The 18,157-nt window shown below is 45.6% G+C and overlaps 2 protein-coding genes across 3 annotated transcripts in view; one reads left to right on the top strand and one right to left on the bottom strand.

Moving 5' to 3' along the window:
- LOC137653528 (spermatogenesis-associated protein 20) overlaps window positions 1-18,157 on the bottom strand; it is a 186,066-nt gene that overhangs the window by 16,709 nt on the left and 151,200 nt on the right. The window lies entirely within an intron of this gene.
- Window positions 15,560-18,157, top strand: part of LOC137653825 (glycine receptor subunit alpha-1-like) — a 44,516-nt gene continuing 41,918 nt past the window's right edge. The window contains exons 1-3 of the mRNA XM_068387476.1: window positions 15,560-15,652; window positions 16,831-16,933; window positions 17,170-17,301. Of these exons, the coding sequence (XP_068243577.1) occupies window positions 15,560-15,652; window positions 16,831-16,933; window positions 17,170-17,301 (328 nt within the window). The remainder of the gene's footprint in view (window positions 15,653-16,830; window positions 16,934-17,169; window positions 17,302-18,157) is intronic.

Genomic DNA, 18,157 nt, shown 5'->3' with positions numbered 1-18,157 from the left:
TAACACATTATAGTATTTGTATAAATGGGAGTTTTTAATAATTGGAGAGAGAGAGAGAGAGAGAGAGAGAGAGAGGAGAGAGAGAGAGAGAGAGAGAGAGAGAGAGAGAGAGAGAGAGAATACAAGTATTTGTATAAATAGCAGGGGTATATAATTCGAGAGAGAGAGAGAGAGAGAGAGAGAGAGAGAGAGAGAGAGAGAGAGAGAGAGAGAGAGAGAGAGAATAAGTATATTTTACAAGGGTATACGAACAAATGAAAAAGAGATTCATTCTATTATCTAATAAAAGGATGTACACAGAGAGAGAGAGAGAGAGAGAGAGAGAGAGAAGTACTTTTTACAAGGGTATACGTACAAATGAAAAAGAGATTCATCCTATTATAAAATAAGATGATAGAGAGAGAGAGAGAGAGAGAGAGAGAGAGAGAGAGAGAGAGAGAGAGAGAGAGAGAGAGAGAGAGAGAGAGAATAAGAATTTTTGCAAGGATATACGAACAAATGAAAAAAGAGATTCATTCTATTATCTAATAAAAGGATGTACAGAGAGAGAGAGAGAGAGAGGAGAGAGAGAGAGAGAGAGAATACAAGTATTTGTATAAATAGCAGGGGTATATAATTCGAGAGAGAGAGAGAGAGAGAGAGAGAGAGAGAGAGAGAGAGAGAGAGAATTACGCATCTGTCAAACTCAGTCCTACAGACGACGCCATAAGGATGACGTCATCATTTAAAGACCGCTATTTTCATTGTTTGGACAAATGATTGACTATTTGTTCTTCCTACAACCTTAGGTAACATTGGCCTTGCTATAATGTTCCCGAGGGCGTTGTGGAAACACAATGTACATACGAACTTCAAGTAAACAAACGCATACATTATAACTTCTATACATCTTTGGCATCTTTGGCTTCTGTTTTCTTGTTCTCCACTTACTTTTTGTTCTTTCTATCACCTTATGTAACATTGGCATTTGCTAATAAAATTCCAGAGGACGTTGTGAAAGCACAATCAACATACAAACTTCAAGTAAATAAACACATGCATTATAATTTCTATATGGTCTTTGGAAACTGTGTGATGTGTTCGTAGGTGGTAGTTTTCATTCACCAACCCTCTACCAATGTCTTTCATTTCTGCCAGAGGTACGAGATTTCGAAACATGAGAGAGAGAGAGAGAGAGAGAGAGAGAGAGAGAGAGAGAGAGAGAGTTGAACATTGTTATTATAGTATTTGTATAAATGGGGAGTTTTAAATAATTCGAGAGGAGAGAGAGAGAGAGGAGAGAGAGAGAGAGAGAGAGAGAGGAGAGAGAGAGAGAGGAGAGAGAGGAGAGAGAGAGAGAGAGAGAGAGAATAAAAGTATTTGTATAAATGGCAGTGGTAAATAATTCGAGAGAGGGAGAGAGAGAGAGAGAGAGAGGAGAGAGAGGAGAGAGAGAGAGAGAGAGAGAGAGAAACTGCGCACCTACTCAGTCAGGCAGACGACGCCATAAGAATGACGTCATCATTTAAAGACCGCTATTTTCATTGTTTGGAAAAATTATTGACTATTTGTTCTTTCTACAACCTTAGGTAACATTGGCCTTGCTATAATGTTCCCGAAGGCGTTGTGGAAACACAATGTACATACGAACTTCAAGTAAACATAGGCATACATTATAACTTCTATACATCTTTGGCAACTTTGGCTTCTGTTATTGTAGTAGACTTCGTTCATCTACACTCTACAAATGCCTTCCATTTCTGCCAGACGTACGACTAGATCGAAATATAAGTGAAAAATCGCTATATATATGCAAAATTACACACAAAGACGATTTTGTCAGAACAAGTCATGCAGACGACACAGTAGGGATGACGTCATCATTTAAAAACCTCTATATCTTCGTTATTTGTAAAAATAATGGGTTGAAACTTCTGGAGAGCATGTACGATATGTTTCTCTATACAGAGAGACAATAAAACGAGTTTTGAATTTTTCAAGTTGGTATGCCAAAATACCAACCCGGACGGTCCCCTTAATGGATCCTGATGTTCATGTTACCCTGCATAAACCGTGACTGCTAAAAGCAACACATTCTAGGGAAAACCAAGGGGCTATGACGGAGCTCAAAAGTATGGTGGTGAGTCGGATCCGTTCAGGAACTCGGAAGTTTCCCCCTACAGCCCCAGGCATATCGAGTAACCTCCTTCGATAAAAAACAACGCATAGAGATTTGCCTTACATGTTCCATATATAGATGGTACCATAAATCTGGATGGCATAGACGTCCTCCCTCTGGGGGACCCTAGATTTTACTCCCAGGTACTAGAATTCCCGTTCAACGGATTCGTTCGATTGGAAAGAGATTGCCGATGGTTAGGTTAGACAAGGTACCGAAGGTAACAGTATTATTTCCTAAAGGGCAGGCCCGGTCTGTCTGGACCAGGATGTTGTCAGTCTTGGGGGTACGATAATTCCAAGATCTGCCCTTCCAATTCGACCTACACGTTTGATGGTCTGATCGGGTTAGTTGTGGGAAATACGTTCTGTCTGAGGCCTCTATCAGACAGGAATCGATAGTCGGTTACCCACTCGTCATCACAGCCTTCCTCTGATTCGACGTCTATGCATCCAAATCCCCCTCATCAGGTGGTCTACTTCACTGATTCCCCAGGTACACAGTCCTACCCCGTTGGGATGTTTTACCTGCATACAGCCCTAGATCCGAACCCTCAGGCTCCTCTCGTGGACACCAGAGAGGAAGCTACAGGAGTAGAAGACAGTCTCGCCATAGAGACGGACCTAGGAAAAAGGGGGCCTCGGAGAAGGAAAGTACCTAGATTCACCCCCTCACAACGCGGTGGTCCCGGTAGGGGGTAGACTTTACCATTTTCGAGACCATTGGACCTTCGGGTCTGTGGGCTCATAGCATAATCTCTAAAGGTTTGAGGCGAAAATGGCCACAAGGTCCTCCTCCCTCCACCAGTGACCTTCTCCCAGAAATCCACTCCCATCCTGAAAGAGTACACCACAGGGTTACTCAAGAAGAAGTAATCAAACGGGATCGATCACTGAAGTTCCAAAGCCACCTGTTCACGATTCCGAGGAAAGGCTTGTCGGCATTGAGAGTGGACCTGGACTTGTCAAGCTAAACTCTTACATTCTCTGCGACAAGTTCCGGATGTTGACTATCTCTCAGGTACGGACCTTACTTCCCAGTAGGACCGTCACCACCTCTGTCGATCTTACCGACGACTATTATCTTGTGCCTATAGCTCGAAACTTCTCTTCTTATCTGGGTTTCCGCCTAAGCAGGAAAGCCTTTGTGTTCAAGACATGCCCTTTGGCCTCGACATTGATCCTCGGGCTTATGCCAAATGAGCCAACCGGCCAGATAAGCAATGATACAGATCATTGCTTATCTGGCCGGTTGGCTCATTTGGGCCCGGCCGGTCATAGAAGGCAACAGGGCTATGAAGGAATTACAGTACTTCAATTTCTCGACAACCTTTGATTTCGGGTCAATCTCCAAAAAATCTCGCCTGCAACCATCAGGCCGCTTAGAATGGTTAGCCATTCAGTGGGACCTTTCGAAGCACACGTTGTCTCTCCCTTCCAAAAGGTAAGAGGAATAGTTTCCAAGATCAAAAAATTTTCTCAAACACAAACAGGTGTCCGAAGAGCCTTAGAAAGTATCCTCGGACTTTTCCAATTCACTTCAGTAACAGATCTCCTAATAAAAGCCAAACTCAAAGACATCAATCGAGTTTGGAGAAAGAGAGCTACAGTACCTATAAGAGACATGGTCTCGAAGATCCCCTCTGTCTTGAAAATGAGACTACGACCATGGTCCGAACCGAAGGACCTCTCCAAATCGGTTCCTCTACAATTACCACCTCCACAAGTGACATTCCATACAGCCGCGTCTCTAAGTGGATGGGGGGGATTACTCCGAACATCAGATATTTCAGGTTCTTGGTCTTTCTCCATGAAACAGTCCCATATCATTGTTCTCAAAGCCATGGCAGTGTTCTTGACCCTGAAGAGAGACTCTCCTCAGAGGTCGACCCACATCAGAGTAGTGTCAGACAGCACAGACGCAGTACACTACGTCAACAGGGGAGGATCCAAGTCACCCAACCTGAATCAGATCCTGGTCACTATCTTCGCCTGGGCAACAGAAGAGAACTGGTTCCTGTCAGCACCTCACCTAGCGGGAGGCCAGAATGTGAGAGCGGACTCACTATCCAGGACGGATCCACTGGAGTCAGAATGGTCTCTAGACATAATTTCATTCCGGTGGATACTCAGGCTCGTTCCAGGCCTCCAGGTAGATCTATTCGCAACTCAGATGAATCACTAACTTCCTTGTTATGTGACCCCAACCCTGGACCCTCGGGCTTATGCCATGGACGCATTACCCCGGGATTGGAACCATTAGAAGAAGATTTCCCTATCTCCCCCAGGGAATCTTCTAAAAACTTTTACACAAACTACGCTCCTTCCGGGGCGCAGTGGCTTTAGTACCACCTCACTGGCCAAGAACAGTTGGTTTCCTCTCCTCCTCGAGTTGAAACTCAGTCCCATCCGGATCCCGTTCCTCAAACTGACCCGAGTATCCAAACTCACTGTGTCAGATTACTCAAGGATAGCCAAAACTCTAACTTTGTGGACTACAGGAAGTTGGCAGCTCGTAGAGATGCGAACATTGAACCGGAAAACGATCTCTTCATCGAATGGGACAAAAGGGACTCGACAATTCGCCAATATGATTCTGCCGTTAACAACTAGTAGGTCCCCTAAGAGTGCAGACCATACTCGTATGTCCCCGCATTTAGCCATCTCTTTCTTGAGGTTCCTATTTGACAAAGGCCTAACAGTTAGCACTTTAACCACCATCAAGTCAGCTTTGTAGAAGATCTTCCTTGTTGGGTTCAACATTAACCTAGCTGATTCCTATTTCTCATCAACCCCAAAAACATGTGCTAGGCTTCGACCTTCGGTTCGGCCACAAAAGGACTCTTGGTCTCTGAACGGTGTTCTCAAACTTGCGATGGACACGGACAATGAATCCTGCTCTTATATCACTCTTCTTAGGAAGACTTTATTTCTAACGGCTATGGCCTCAGGTGATGGAACATCAGAACTAGCAGCTCTCTCACGAAACCCGGAAAACATAGATTTCCTCCCTTCAGCCGAAGTACTCCTTTTCCAGACAAAGCTTTCCTAGCTAAAAAATGAGGATCCGCAAAATAGGTGCTCCCCTCGGAAGATTATTCTTCATCCCCAGGATTTTTCTCCATGTACAGTCACACTCTCAAGCCCCTTTTTAGCTAGAACTGCCACCCACTCGTCTGGCCCCTTGGTTATCAGGGAACAAGGAGGTACTATTTCCATTCACGGTATCAGGCAACAAATCCTCTACTTCATTAAACATACTAATCCGGAATCATTTCCCCAGGCTCATGATATACGGACAGTAGATGCCTCCAACAATGATTCCCAGAACAGGGACTTTGATGATTTTAAAAAATATACGGGTTGGAAATCCCCTATGGTTGTCAAACGCCAATATCTAAAGATCTTACAGGCCCTTAAATGCCGACGATGGCAGAGGGGAGCCTTATCCCTCCCCATTAATCTCCTCTTCTTCCTTTCTTCCATCTCTTCTCTTCTCCCTCCTACCCGCCACTCACACCACGTCGCCGCTCTCCTTGGTAGTTCGTTAGCCCTATGATATTTGCCATGTTTAATTCCTATGGTTTAACTATTATTGTAGTTACCGTTCCTTTAATGTTTAGATATACTTAGACATGTAAGGTTTGATGCCTTTTGCGATTCGACACTCAGTTGGTTCCTTGTCGTCATTATTATTTAACCTTACGTTCCCTATGTCATTTGGCTGGTTGGTAATTGGACGATTACTTTATTATATCATAGTATTGTCGTACATGGTGATTGTATTCTCCTCATTATGTTATTAATTTATTGGGCTTGGAAGGCATTCTCTGGTACTTTTTCGCCGGCCGTCACAGGTCGACCCAGAAAAGGGATTTTGACGAAGGAAAAATCTATTTCTGGGGAGAGACCTGTGACGCCCGGCGAAACCCTTCCCGATTATTTTTGTACGGACCCACCCTTTCCTTGCCAAGCCATATGTTCTTGCAGAAGGATGACCTGGTGAGCGCGAGTGGTAGGTGTCGGTAGGGTAACCCAACTGTATTCTCTAGGGCCTGTCACGGCCCTCCCCCTTTGATGAAGGGATTATCTAAATGGAAGACAGCCTGTGAATAGTGTTTTCAAACGCCCTTGTTAGATATACGACACCAACAAGGTGCTCGCGCGAGGGTTGTAACCTCTGCATTCCATGCTTTTAATTTTCTCTGGTATATTTGGAAGATTTATATCAGTAAAAGTACAAAGAAGGACTTTTTCGCCGGGCGTCACAGGTCTCTCCCCAGAAATAGATTTTTCCTTCGTCAAAATCCCTTAATTGTATGTCTACAGGAAAGTATGCTTGATTCTAACACTCCTAGTCCTCGAGAGTATGTTAGCTATAGAACACCATATAATCAACAAGCAGGGAGCCATGGCGGAAGTCTCATGTACATTCGTCGAGATGTTCCCCAAATACCCATGTCTATACGTACAACCCTGCAGGCAGTTGTTGTACAAATTGATATAGGGAGAAAATATACAATATGCTCTCTGTACTTACCTCCAAATGATAATATTTTAAATGATGATTTAGCAGAAGTCATTCAACAACTCCCTCAACCTTTTCTCTTACTGGGAGATATGAATGGTAGACATCCTTTATGGGGTGATGTTTTGGCCAACACAAGGGGCAATATTATCTCATCAATTGTGGAGAATGAGGATGTGGGGCTCCTTAATACAGGAGAGCCCACGCACTTCCATGTTCAGACAGGTACTTTGTCATGCATTGACCTTTCAATTGCAAGCTCTAACTGCCTTCTTGATTTTGATTGCAGGACATTAGATGATTGGCATACTAGTGATCATGCACCAATCATTATAAACACCAACAAGGGTCCGCCTTTGCAAAGATCGCCACGTTGGAATCTAGACAAGGCAGACTGGGTTAAATTTTCTGAGCTAAGTGAAATCGAAGGGAGAGCAGAACAGTTTGAAAGTATTGATGATGCCATAGACCTACTGAATGGAACTCTTCATACAGCAGGAATCAATTTGATTCCCAAAACCACAGGACTATTCAAAAGACGACCAGTCCCGTGGTGGTCCTCAGCATTAACAGCCTTGCACAGAGCCACCAGAAAATCTCTGACTAGATTGCGTAGACGCCGTACTGATGAAAATTTGATATCATACAAAAAGTGTAGAGCACAGTTCCGTCGTGCCATGAAAGAAGCTAGACGCCAATCTTGGGTGGCTTTTGTTTCCTCCATTAATAGTAGAACACCACCATCTTCTGTAGGGAGGAAAATAAAAAAAATTGCAGGCAAATTTACCCCGAACCCACCACGAGTGTTGAAAGTGAATGGTCAGTTTGTGACTGAAGGAAATGAAGTTAGCAATGCCCTGGCTGACTATTTTTCAAATGTATCGTGCAAGAGTGTAGCAGCTCCTGGTCACCAGTATAGGAGCATTGAAGAAAAGTAAATTTTAAATTTTGCAACAGGAAGGGAAGAATCGTATAATTCTCCTTTTACTGAAAGAGAACTTGATTCCGCACTCGCTACTTGCAACGATACAGCTCCTGGACCCGATGGAATTCCATATGCAATGGTTAAACATGTACATTTTAATACAAAGTTATTTATTTTAAGTATTATTAATAGAATATGGCATGATCATAGTTACCCAAGTGTTTGGGAACTAGCCATTATTTTAGCCTTTTTAAAACCTGGTAAGGACAAGTTTTTAGCAGCAAGCTATCAACCTATTGCATTGACTTCATGTTTATGTAAAATCTTGGAGAAGATGGTCAATGCAAGGCTGGTGTGGTACCTTGAAAAGAAGGGTATTTTATCACCGATTCAATGTGGATTCCGAAAAATGCACTCAACAACTGATGTGTTAATACGACTTGAATCTTCTATTTGTGAAGCCTTTGCTTCCAAACAACACCATGTGACAGTATTTTTTGACCTTGAAAAGGCATATGAAACCACATGGAGATATGGTATACTTGAAACCATTCATGAATTAGGATTGAGAGGAGAGCTGCCACTATTTATTCAGGCATTTCTTTCACGTAGAGTTTTTCAAGTGAGAGTGGGGGAAACTCTATCAGAGAGTAAGTGCCAGGAAGAAGGAGTTCCTCAGGGTAGTGTGCTGAGTGTAACCCTTTTTGCACTAGCAATTAATGGGATATCCTCAGCCATTCCCCAGGATGTTCTCTCAACATTATTTGTGGATGATCTCTCTATCATTTGCTGGCACTAGAATGGCAATGGTTGAGAGAAAAATCCAACTCTCTATTGATAAAATTATCCAGTGGGCTGACATGAATGGATTTAAGTTCTCGACAAGTAAAACTACCATTTTCCATTTTTGTCGTATCCGGGGAGTACATCCAGACCCGGATATATACATTAAAGGTTAACGGATACCATGTGCAAGAGAAGCTAAATTTTTAGGTTTGATATTTGATTGTAGGCTTACATGGGTTTCTCACTTGAAAGCGTTAAAAGCTAAATGTGTTGAAGCTCTGAATATCTTAAAAGTATTGTCCCATACATCATGGGGGGCAGACCGCAATACTATTTTAAAATTATCCAAGGCCTTGATTTTTTCCAAAATTAGTTATGGTTGTGAAATATATTCTTCAGCCACCCCAAGCCGGTTAAAAATATTAGACTCGATACATCATGCAGGTATTAGATTGTCTACTGGAGCTTTTAAAACCTCGCCTATCCCAAGTCTCCTTGTTGATGCTGGAGAGTTACCTCTAGACCTTTACCGAATGTCTTCCATTATTCGGTATTGGTTTAGATTGCAAAGACTCCCTAACTCTATAGCCTTTCAGACTGCAAGCCTTGTAAGACACGCATCATACTTTGAGTTGCACCCAAAATCTCCTCAACCTTATGGCTTTTGGGTGAAACGATTATTAAATAGTCTGGATATAATTAGAAATAAGGTACTTCCATTCAAGGTATCATCAATGCCTCCATAGAAGTTACCAGAGATATATTTTTGTAAATATTTTATTGGAGGTAAGAAGAATATGTCAGACCTAGAAGCCAGGTCTCTTTTTAATGAACATGTTAAAGAACATAGAGGATCAACTTTTATCTATACTGATGGCTCCAAATCTGATGCTGGCGTTGGATTTGGAGTACATAGTAAGGGTTTTAATTGTAGAGGTGCACTTCCTCTGACCGCTTCCATATTTACTGCCGAACTGTATGGCATATTAACCGCTATTGAGAAAATAGCGTTGGAGAAGGAGGGTAATTTTACAATTTTTAGTGATGCAAGGAGTGTCCTTCAAGCTATAGAAGTTTTTAATTCTAATAACCCTCTAGTTTTAAAGATTTTAGAATGGCTTTTCCTTATTGGACGGAGAGGTATAACAGTTCAATTTTGTTGGGTTCCAGCACATGTAGGTGTGTCTGGGAATGAGAAGGCAGATTCACTGGCTAAGAAGGCTGCATCCGAGTTGCTGCCAAGAAAGTATCCCATTCTCTGTAATGATTTCTTACCTGACATCAAGAAATTGGTTTGTAAAAAATGGCAACAGCAATGGGATAGCCTAGATGGCAATAAAATGCGAGAGGTAACAAATGACATATCTCCTTGGAGGTATAATATGATGCCCCGAAAATGGGAGACGTCTCTTTGTCGTCTCCGTATTGGTCACACTCGGTTGACACACGAGTTTCTGCTGAAGGGCCAACACCAACCGTATTGTGACGACTGTTTAGTACCTCTAACAGTAAGGCATTTGTTGACCGAATGCCCCAATTATAACAACTTAAGGAATAGATATTTGTTTGAGGCTCGAGGTGAGGGTGGCAGGTTCATCCTTGCCAAGATTCTTGGAAATGATGTGTCCTACCATGCAAGTGGCATTTTTAGATTTATTTCAGAAGCAGGTCTTCTGAAAAATATTTAACTTTTATGACATTCAACTTTTTTTATTTTAATTGAATACTCTTTTATTTTTTATTTTTATTTTTTATTTTTGTATACATAAGTTGAATGTTACCGGCGTCAATGACCTTAGATGTCAGGATGCCTGAAAACTTTAAATCAATCAATCAATCTCCCGTGGACGAAGCCTTTCCGTCCTCGGGTGAGTCCAGTGAAGCGGTAGTCTTCCCCTCGGCACCAAGGGGGGAGACTTCGCTTCATAGAGGAGAGTCGTCTCATGAGGAAGGGGCTCCTCGAACCTCTTTGTTGGGATCCTTTATCCCTCCCAGGAGGGAATCCAAGGACTCCAAGACCGTCCCGAAATCATCTTCGAGGATTCGCCAGGAACCCGCGGCTCCCCAGCGGAACGTCCACGCTTCACCCCAGGAAGAGATTCCGGGGACAGGAGAATTAGCTGCCAGCCCGCAAGGAGATCAGCTGGAATCCGAACATGCCTTCTGGCAGGTCCTGAGCCTGATAAGGCAACTTAACGGGCTTATGGCAAGGACACTATCTTAGATGAAGTGTTTGACGTTCGGAAGGCCCCTAAGTCCAGTGCGGCTCTGCCCTGGTCTCGGGGTCTGAAGAGTGCCAGAGCTAGGGCCAACGCTCAGCTCGCGATTCTTGCCACCTCCAGTCATTCCTCTGCCGGGAACAAGCTCATCCCTCCTCCTCGTCTCCAGCAGAGGAGGTATTTTGAGATCTTGGGTGAGTCCAGCCTCGCTCTTCCCCTCCATCACTCCGTGGAGGAGCTGGCGAAGGGAGTTCCCCTTGAGAAGCTCTCTGCCTGGCAGGTGTCGTTCTCGGCGGCAGAGATCCTTAGCCATGAAAAGGTCGCTAGGTGTGCCATGCAGGCCACTTCGTGGCTGAACTTTTGGCTAGTAACTCTGGGCATCCTATTGCGCTCGGAGGACTTGTCCAAGGAGACCAATAGGAAGGCCCTGGAGACCTTCTTACTCTCGGGCACCCGCTCCATCGAGTTTTTGGCGCACCAGGTTACCACCCTGTGGGCCAACTCGGTGTTGAAGCGGCGCGATGCTGTGGCCGAGAGATTCCATCCGAAGGTCCCCGCCGTGGATGTGTGTAGGCTCAGACATGCTTCCCTTCTGGGGGAGAACCTGTTTGAGCCTCAGGACATGGAGCGAACGGCTGAGAGGTGGAGGAAATCCAGCACGGACTCCCTCCTCCATAGGGCCCTTACAACTCGGCCCTATAAGCCTCCAGCTCCGCCGCAACAGCAGCAGCAGCCTCGTAAGGCTCCGAAGCAGGCACCGGCAGTTAAGAAGGTGGTGTCTAAGCCCCAGCCCTTTCCAGCCAAGCTTAAGAGGGGCAGTAAGTCCTCCAGGGGAGGCAAGACTCCTAGGGGTGGCGGCCGCGGCCGCAAGCCCTAGGGGTGGCAGTCCCCCTGCGTGTCCACCTGTGGGGGGATGCCTTCAGCGTTGCGTCCGCAGGTGGCAGCAACACGGGGCCGATGCTTGGACGGTCTCAGTGATCGGCCAAGGCTATCGCGTCCCGTTCACAACATCTCAACCTCCCCTGACAGCGAATCCAGTGTCGTTGAGCTCCTATGCCACGGGGTCGGCAAAGGGGCTGGCCCTTCGGGCCGAAGCCGAGACCATGCTCGAGAAGGGTGCTCTCCAGGAGGTTGTGGACGGCTCCCCAGGCTTCTTCAGTCGACTCTTTCTTGTAAAGAAGGCGTCTGGAGGCTGGAGACCTGTCATCGACCTCTCAGCTCTGAACGGGTTTGTCAAGCAAACCCGGTTCAGCATGGAGACAGCAGACACGGTCAGACTTGCGGTGAGACCACAAGACTTCATGTGCATACTGGATCTAAAGGACGCGTACTTCCAGATCCCAATCCATCCGTCTTCCAGGAAGTACCTAAGATTCTGCCTAGACGACAAGATCTACCAGTTCAAGGTGCTGTGTTTCGGTCTCTCCACAGCTCCTCAGGTGTTCACCAGTGTGTTCACCCTGATTTCATCTTGGGCGCACAGGAACGGCATTCGTCTCCTTCGTTATCTGGACGATTGGCTGATCCTAGCAGACTCGGAGTCGACCCTTCTTCGGCACCGAGACAGGCTTCTGGATCTTTGCCAGGATCTGGGGATCGTGGTAAACCTCGAGAAGTCCTCTCTGCAGCCGTCCCAACAACTGGTTTATCTAGGCATGCTAATAGACACCAATCTCCACAAAGCCTTTCCATCAGACGACCGGATAGCAAGGCTGAGGAGGGTGGCGGAACCCTTCCTCAGGCGAGAAGAGCTCCCCGCCCAGTCGTGGTTGCGTCTCTTAGGTCACCTATCCTCCCTGGCCCGTCTGGTTCCAAACAGCCGCCTCAGGATGAGATCCCTACAGTGGCGGCTCAAGTCCCGGTGGAATCAAGGATCCGATTCTCCGGACATTCTGATCCCAATGGGGTCTTTGGAACAGACGGACTTGCGGTGGTGGCTGGTCGACGAGAACCTGCGGAAGGGAGTGAGTCTTCTTGTCCTCCCCCCGGAATTGACTCTGTTTTCGGACGCGTCAAAAGAAGGGTGGGGGCGCACGTTCTGAACCAGAGGGCCTCAGACCTTTGGTCAGAACCAGAAAAGTGCCTACACATCAACCTGCTAGAATTGAAGGCCGTCTTTCTGGCTCTTCAGCAGTTCCAACGGTCCCTGGCGGGTCACTCCGTGGTGGTGATGAGCGACAACACCACGGTAGTGGCTTATATCAACAAGCAGGGAGGCACTTTTTCGCAGCAGCTATCCCATCTTGCAGTAGAGACTCTGAGGTGGACCGAAATCCACTCGATAACACTATCAGCTCGCTTCATTCCTGGCAAGAGGAATGTGCTCGCCGACAGTCTGAGCAGGGCCTCGCAGATAGTGAGTACCGAGTGGTTTTTGGATCCTCAGATAGCCAACAAAGTCCTGACCTTGTGGGGTTCCCCGACTGTGGACTTGTTCGCGACAGCATTGAACTTCAAGCTGCCTCTGCACTGCTCCCAAGTCCCAGACCCCAAGGCACTCTGGCAAGATGCTTTCCAGCAACGGTGGGACAACATCGACGTGTACGCCTTCCCACCGTTCTGTCTGATGAGAAGGGTGCTCAACAGGACCAGACTATCGGTCAACTGTTCGATGACTCTGGTAGCTCCACTATGGCATCACGCGGAATGGTTCCCGGACCTTCTGCAGCTCCTGACGGAGCTCCCGAGGGAACTTCTTCCACGACACGAGCTTCTCAGACAACCCCACTCCGGCGTCCCTCACAAGGCCGTAGCCTCGCTTCGGCTTCACGCCTGGAGACTATCCAGCGTCTCCTCGCGGAGAGAGGCTTTTCGCAACAGGTTGCAGAGAGAATGTCTCGGCACCTGCGAAGGTCCTCTGAGGGAGTCTACCAAGCAAAGTGGAAAGTCTTTTGTGGTTGGTGTCGTGGGAGGGGTATCTCTCCACTCGATGCCACTATTCCAGCAATAGCGGACCTCCTCGTTTATCTGCGGGAAGAAATACGCCTTTCTGTCTCGGCAGTGAAAGGCTATCGCTCAGCCTTAAGCTTGGCCTTCAGGCTGAAGGGCGTGGATATTTCTTCATCGCTAGAACTCTCTTTACTCATACGTAGCTATGAGCTTACCTGCCCCCAGTCGGAAGTGAGACCTCCTCGATGGAACGTGGTTCGAGTCCTCAGGTCTCTTAAGAGACCTCCCTTCGAACCATTACGCCAGGCCTCCGATCGCCACCTGTCTTGGAAGACGGCTTTCCTACTCGCTTTGGCTTCGGCCAAGCGGGTTAGTGAACTTCATGGTCTCTCGTACGACATCGCCCATACAAGGGGATGGGGGGAGGTAACGTTCAGGTTCGTCCCTGAGTTTGTTGCCAAGACTCAGAATCCTGGAGTGCCGGATCCTCGCTTCGACTCTTTCAGGATCGCTAGTCTCCGTTCTGTAACAAGCGACCCAGACCAGCTGCTACTATGTCCAGTGAGGTGTCTGAGGCACTACTTGAAGAGAACGGCTGCAGTCCGTCCTCAAGTGCGAGCTTTGTTTGTGAGCACAGGCAGGACTAAGAGGAGGGTCACCAGGAACACCATCTCAGCTTGGATTCGAAGGGTTATCCACCATGCCTTGAATCCAGACCCTCCTCCGTCACGTCGCCCTCGGGCACACGATGTCAGGGGTGTTGCTACATCCTTGGCCTTCAAGAGAAACTTCTCTGTGATGCAGGTACTTCAAGCTGGGGTCTGGAAGCGTCAGACGACCTTCACAGCCCACTACCTGCAAGACGTGACCCACAGGAGCCTCGATACGTTTTCTATCGGCCCTGTGGTGGCTGCACAACAGCTGGTCTAACCTCAGGCTCCTTTTTGGACAAGTAGCAGTAGGTTGAGGGCGTTGTTACCCGGTCTTAGTCTGTGTGAATGAAAGAGTATGTCTGACCCTTACTACTTTCTTCATTCTCCCCTCTCTTGGGGAAGCAGCATCCTGGTCCTCGCATAGCTGACCTCGACCTCTGCAGGTAACCCATGCTTCTTTTTGCTCCTAGTATTAAGCTTAATACTGTTGCGTCCCCCATACCCTGACGAGGTGGTATTGGGAACGTCCTATCCTAGATTCCTATCTAAAGGTCTCAAGGTCAACTTCATAGGACGAGTCACACTTCTCCACACACTGCTTATGTAGGCCACTCGTTCCTAGCGATGCCAGGAGCTTGTGAGGTGCAGGGGCTCATTTTCTCTAGTGCTGCTCACTGAGGGATTGAGCCCCCGGGCAAGCCGAAGTCAGTAAGGCTGGGGACTTTCCACCCTTCCTAAGGGGTAAGTCACCCAATGTAAATAGTGTGGTTTGTATTTCGGTTACGGAACAAATGACAAATTCGAAGATAATTTGCATTTTTCCTAACCATACAAACCTTAGCTATTTACACATATGTGCCCGCCATCCCTGACCCCCAAGTCAAGTCCTACCTCTAAGTGAAGTGAAGCAAGTCACCGGTGTGTGGGGGGGGAGGGGTAGCAAGCTACCCTTCCCCTACCCCCCGTTAACTAGCGCGGGGGTAATTAACCCTCGTTAAAACTATTGGCTCGTCATTTCAGCTGCGCTAAAAGGTAAACCCAATGTAAATAGCTAAGGTTTGTATGGTCAGGAAAAATACAAATTATCTTCGAATTTGTCATTTTTTCTCAGCCATGGTGTAGACCATTCAAGCCACTTCCGCGACCTGAGCTGACATTTGTGTTTTCCCAGCTGTGTCTTTTCTTTGTGTGTTTTCTTGTGTTTTGTTTTGATGGAGTAACCACATGAGATGAGGAATTGGTGTCATGAGCTTGACCCCTATTTGACTTGTGCCTAATGGAGGGACCAGCAATGTTTCCAATCCTCAACCTCCCTGGAATGTGAGGACTAGCCAGGGGAACAATGGATGCTGTACGGTAGGAAAAGGAAGGGAAGGCGAACAGGGATTGCTCTCCTTACGAGATGGCTGTAAAAACTGCCGAACCTATCCGTATGTCTCCAGACTCTTTCCACATGTGCATCTCCCTCTATAGTACAGTACCTGTAGCAGGTTGTGTAAGGATACTAGATTAGCCCCCATGCACCAGCACATGCGGCACAATGTGAGGCAAATTGGGGCCCCTCTCTTTGTTCTCCGGTCATCCCGTCCATGCTTGTGTCACGCAAGGTGACACTGAAGGTAATGTGATCCATGTTCGGCCTCAAAGGTTCCCCTAATGAGGAGCTGTTTTTGGTCCTCATTGGGGCTACTGAACCAGAGGAGGAAACAACCCCATTAGAAGTACCCTCGCAGAAAAGAGTTGGGAACAAGAGTTGGAAGCCTTTTTCCCCTCCACTGCTCAGGCCCACCTCTTTGGAGTTTAAATAGATGTTCTTTGGGTTAGGTCTCCTAGGGAGATCATGAAGAAGGTCTCTTTGTTGCCAGTGAAGAAGAGAAAAGCAGGATATGTTCAAACCCCTAATCGTTCTCTGCTTTGGAAGAGGAAGACTGATACGATCTGAGTTTCACAAGCAAACTAGACTGGCAACGTGATTTTTCTTTTTGCTTCCCCAAAAACCTAATATATAAGAGAATGAGGTCCAGGGTATCCTCCTGCCATGCGCAGTCACAATGCGGACTCATGCCAGCCATTCCTTGCATACCTCCTGGGGTGGGTTGTGTGCTCTCCCATTAATAGTGCAGAATAGCAAGCCAGAGAGCTGGAGAGGGAACGCCACCGCCCCAATGCGAGAAGACGCGATGTTTCTCCACTTCCGAGAGGGAAAGAAAGCTAGTATCCCACTGCACTTCTCTTCCTCCCATTAATGAGTACTCGCTAGAGAGACATTTCCAGTCCCTGTGAGGTAGGCAAGCATGGGCCTAGGTACTTCGTAAGGACAAGAGGGATTGTCCTCATGCAATAATGTACAGTACCTTCGCTGGACACTGGACCGAAAGCGAGTGCTATCTGTTACTATACAAACCCGATTTCTTTAAAGGTTTACTTCCCACCTCACCACTCCGTAAACCCTATAGCTCTGGGATCAGAATGGGGAATCTGCTCGTGTGGGAGAACGGGTGTTTTTGTTTATCTTGCTTGGTCAGCAATACTGTCGTTTACTCCCTATTTAAAGGACTTGGATTTGAATAGTTGGGAGAAATACAAATTACTATAAAAATTTTATTATTCATACTTCAGAATTTTTACCTCATATTCTTAAGTTATTGAAACAGCAGTGCTGTCTATTAACAGTTTTGTATTCTCTCTGACAGAGTCATTACAAAGATAGCATGCCCGATGGACTTCACAGCATATCCCTTTGACAAACAAATTTGTTTCATGAGGTTGGAGGGTTGTAAGTACTTTGCGTTTATTGCATTATCTGTTAGTGCCATGGCTTTGCATTGGGAAATTATTTATACCCATTATTTTGATGTATTCGTTTTTGACCTAGGAAGTTATACTGTACTAAAGTAAGGACTTGCTTTTATTTTCAATACATCCCTTTGATTTCTGATAAATAATAACAATGACTAGCACAAATTTTGATAAGATGATGGCTCGTACTTCTTGGTTAATTAATAATTTCAGACCAGTATAGAACCTTTGAGGTGGAATATAGTTGGCATGAAACTGGTATCCAGATCAGCAACTCGCTCCGGACAGATCACTTCGTTGCAAACTTCCAGATTGACGGAAATGAAAGAGTTCAGCACGAAAATTGTAAGTTTTTGTACAAAATTAGCTCCTTGGGGAGAGCTTTAGTCTCCATGTCTAACATCTCAAGGAAAGGACATTAACCAATTATTCCATAGATCTAAAAATGAATGACTTAGTATAAAGAGGTAGTGATGGTCAATGGATTTTAACTATTATTGAACAGATTTCTTTTGTGACCTATTATGCCCTAAATTTTATTTTGTAAGTCAATACTCATGAAAGGTGATTTATACATATTTTTCATAAAAGAGTCCTCTAACATAATTGTTTTTTCCGAATATATTTTAAGATTTATAATTCTTATGTTTTCTTTGCATTTTTTGATACTGTACTGGATAGCATTGCAAAGATATTAAACTCATCATTGAAAGTTTCAATCATTCCTCAATATAATATAATAAACCAGAAATTTTTATTATTATTATTATTATTATTATTATTATTATTATTATTAGTTAAGCTACAACCCTAGTTGGAAAAGCAGGATGCTATATGCCCAAGGGCTCCAACAGGGAAAATAGCCCAGTGAGGAAAGGGAATAAAGGAATAAACACTACAAGAGAAATAATGAACAATTAAAATAAAATATTTTATGAATAGAACTTACCTGGCAGTTATATATATATATATAGCTGAGTCTCCGACTGCGGCAGAATTTAATCGAAAATCGCGGCAACCGCCTTGTGATGGTTGTGTGGTTAGATGGTTAACAACCCTTACAGGGTGACGGTCACGATCTCACGGGGACTAGCCTTTGCTACCGGATCTCCCATACAAACAGAGATCAAGCAGACGTCCAGAACCGGAGTTAACAATGTGATACCGATGAGGATTTCACAGTTTCATTATTACGGTCCCT

This window comes from Palaemon carinicauda, chromosome 14 (assembly GCF_036898095.1).
Source record: "Palaemon carinicauda isolate YSFRI2023 chromosome 14, ASM3689809v2, whole genome shotgun sequence".
In the NCBI taxonomy this organism is placed as follows: domain Eukaryota; kingdom Metazoa; phylum Arthropoda; class Malacostraca; order Decapoda; family Palaemonidae; genus Palaemon; species Palaemon carinicauda.
The sequence above is the reverse complement of the archived record's forward strand: the minus strand, read 5'-3'. Positions and strand labels throughout refer to the sequence as shown.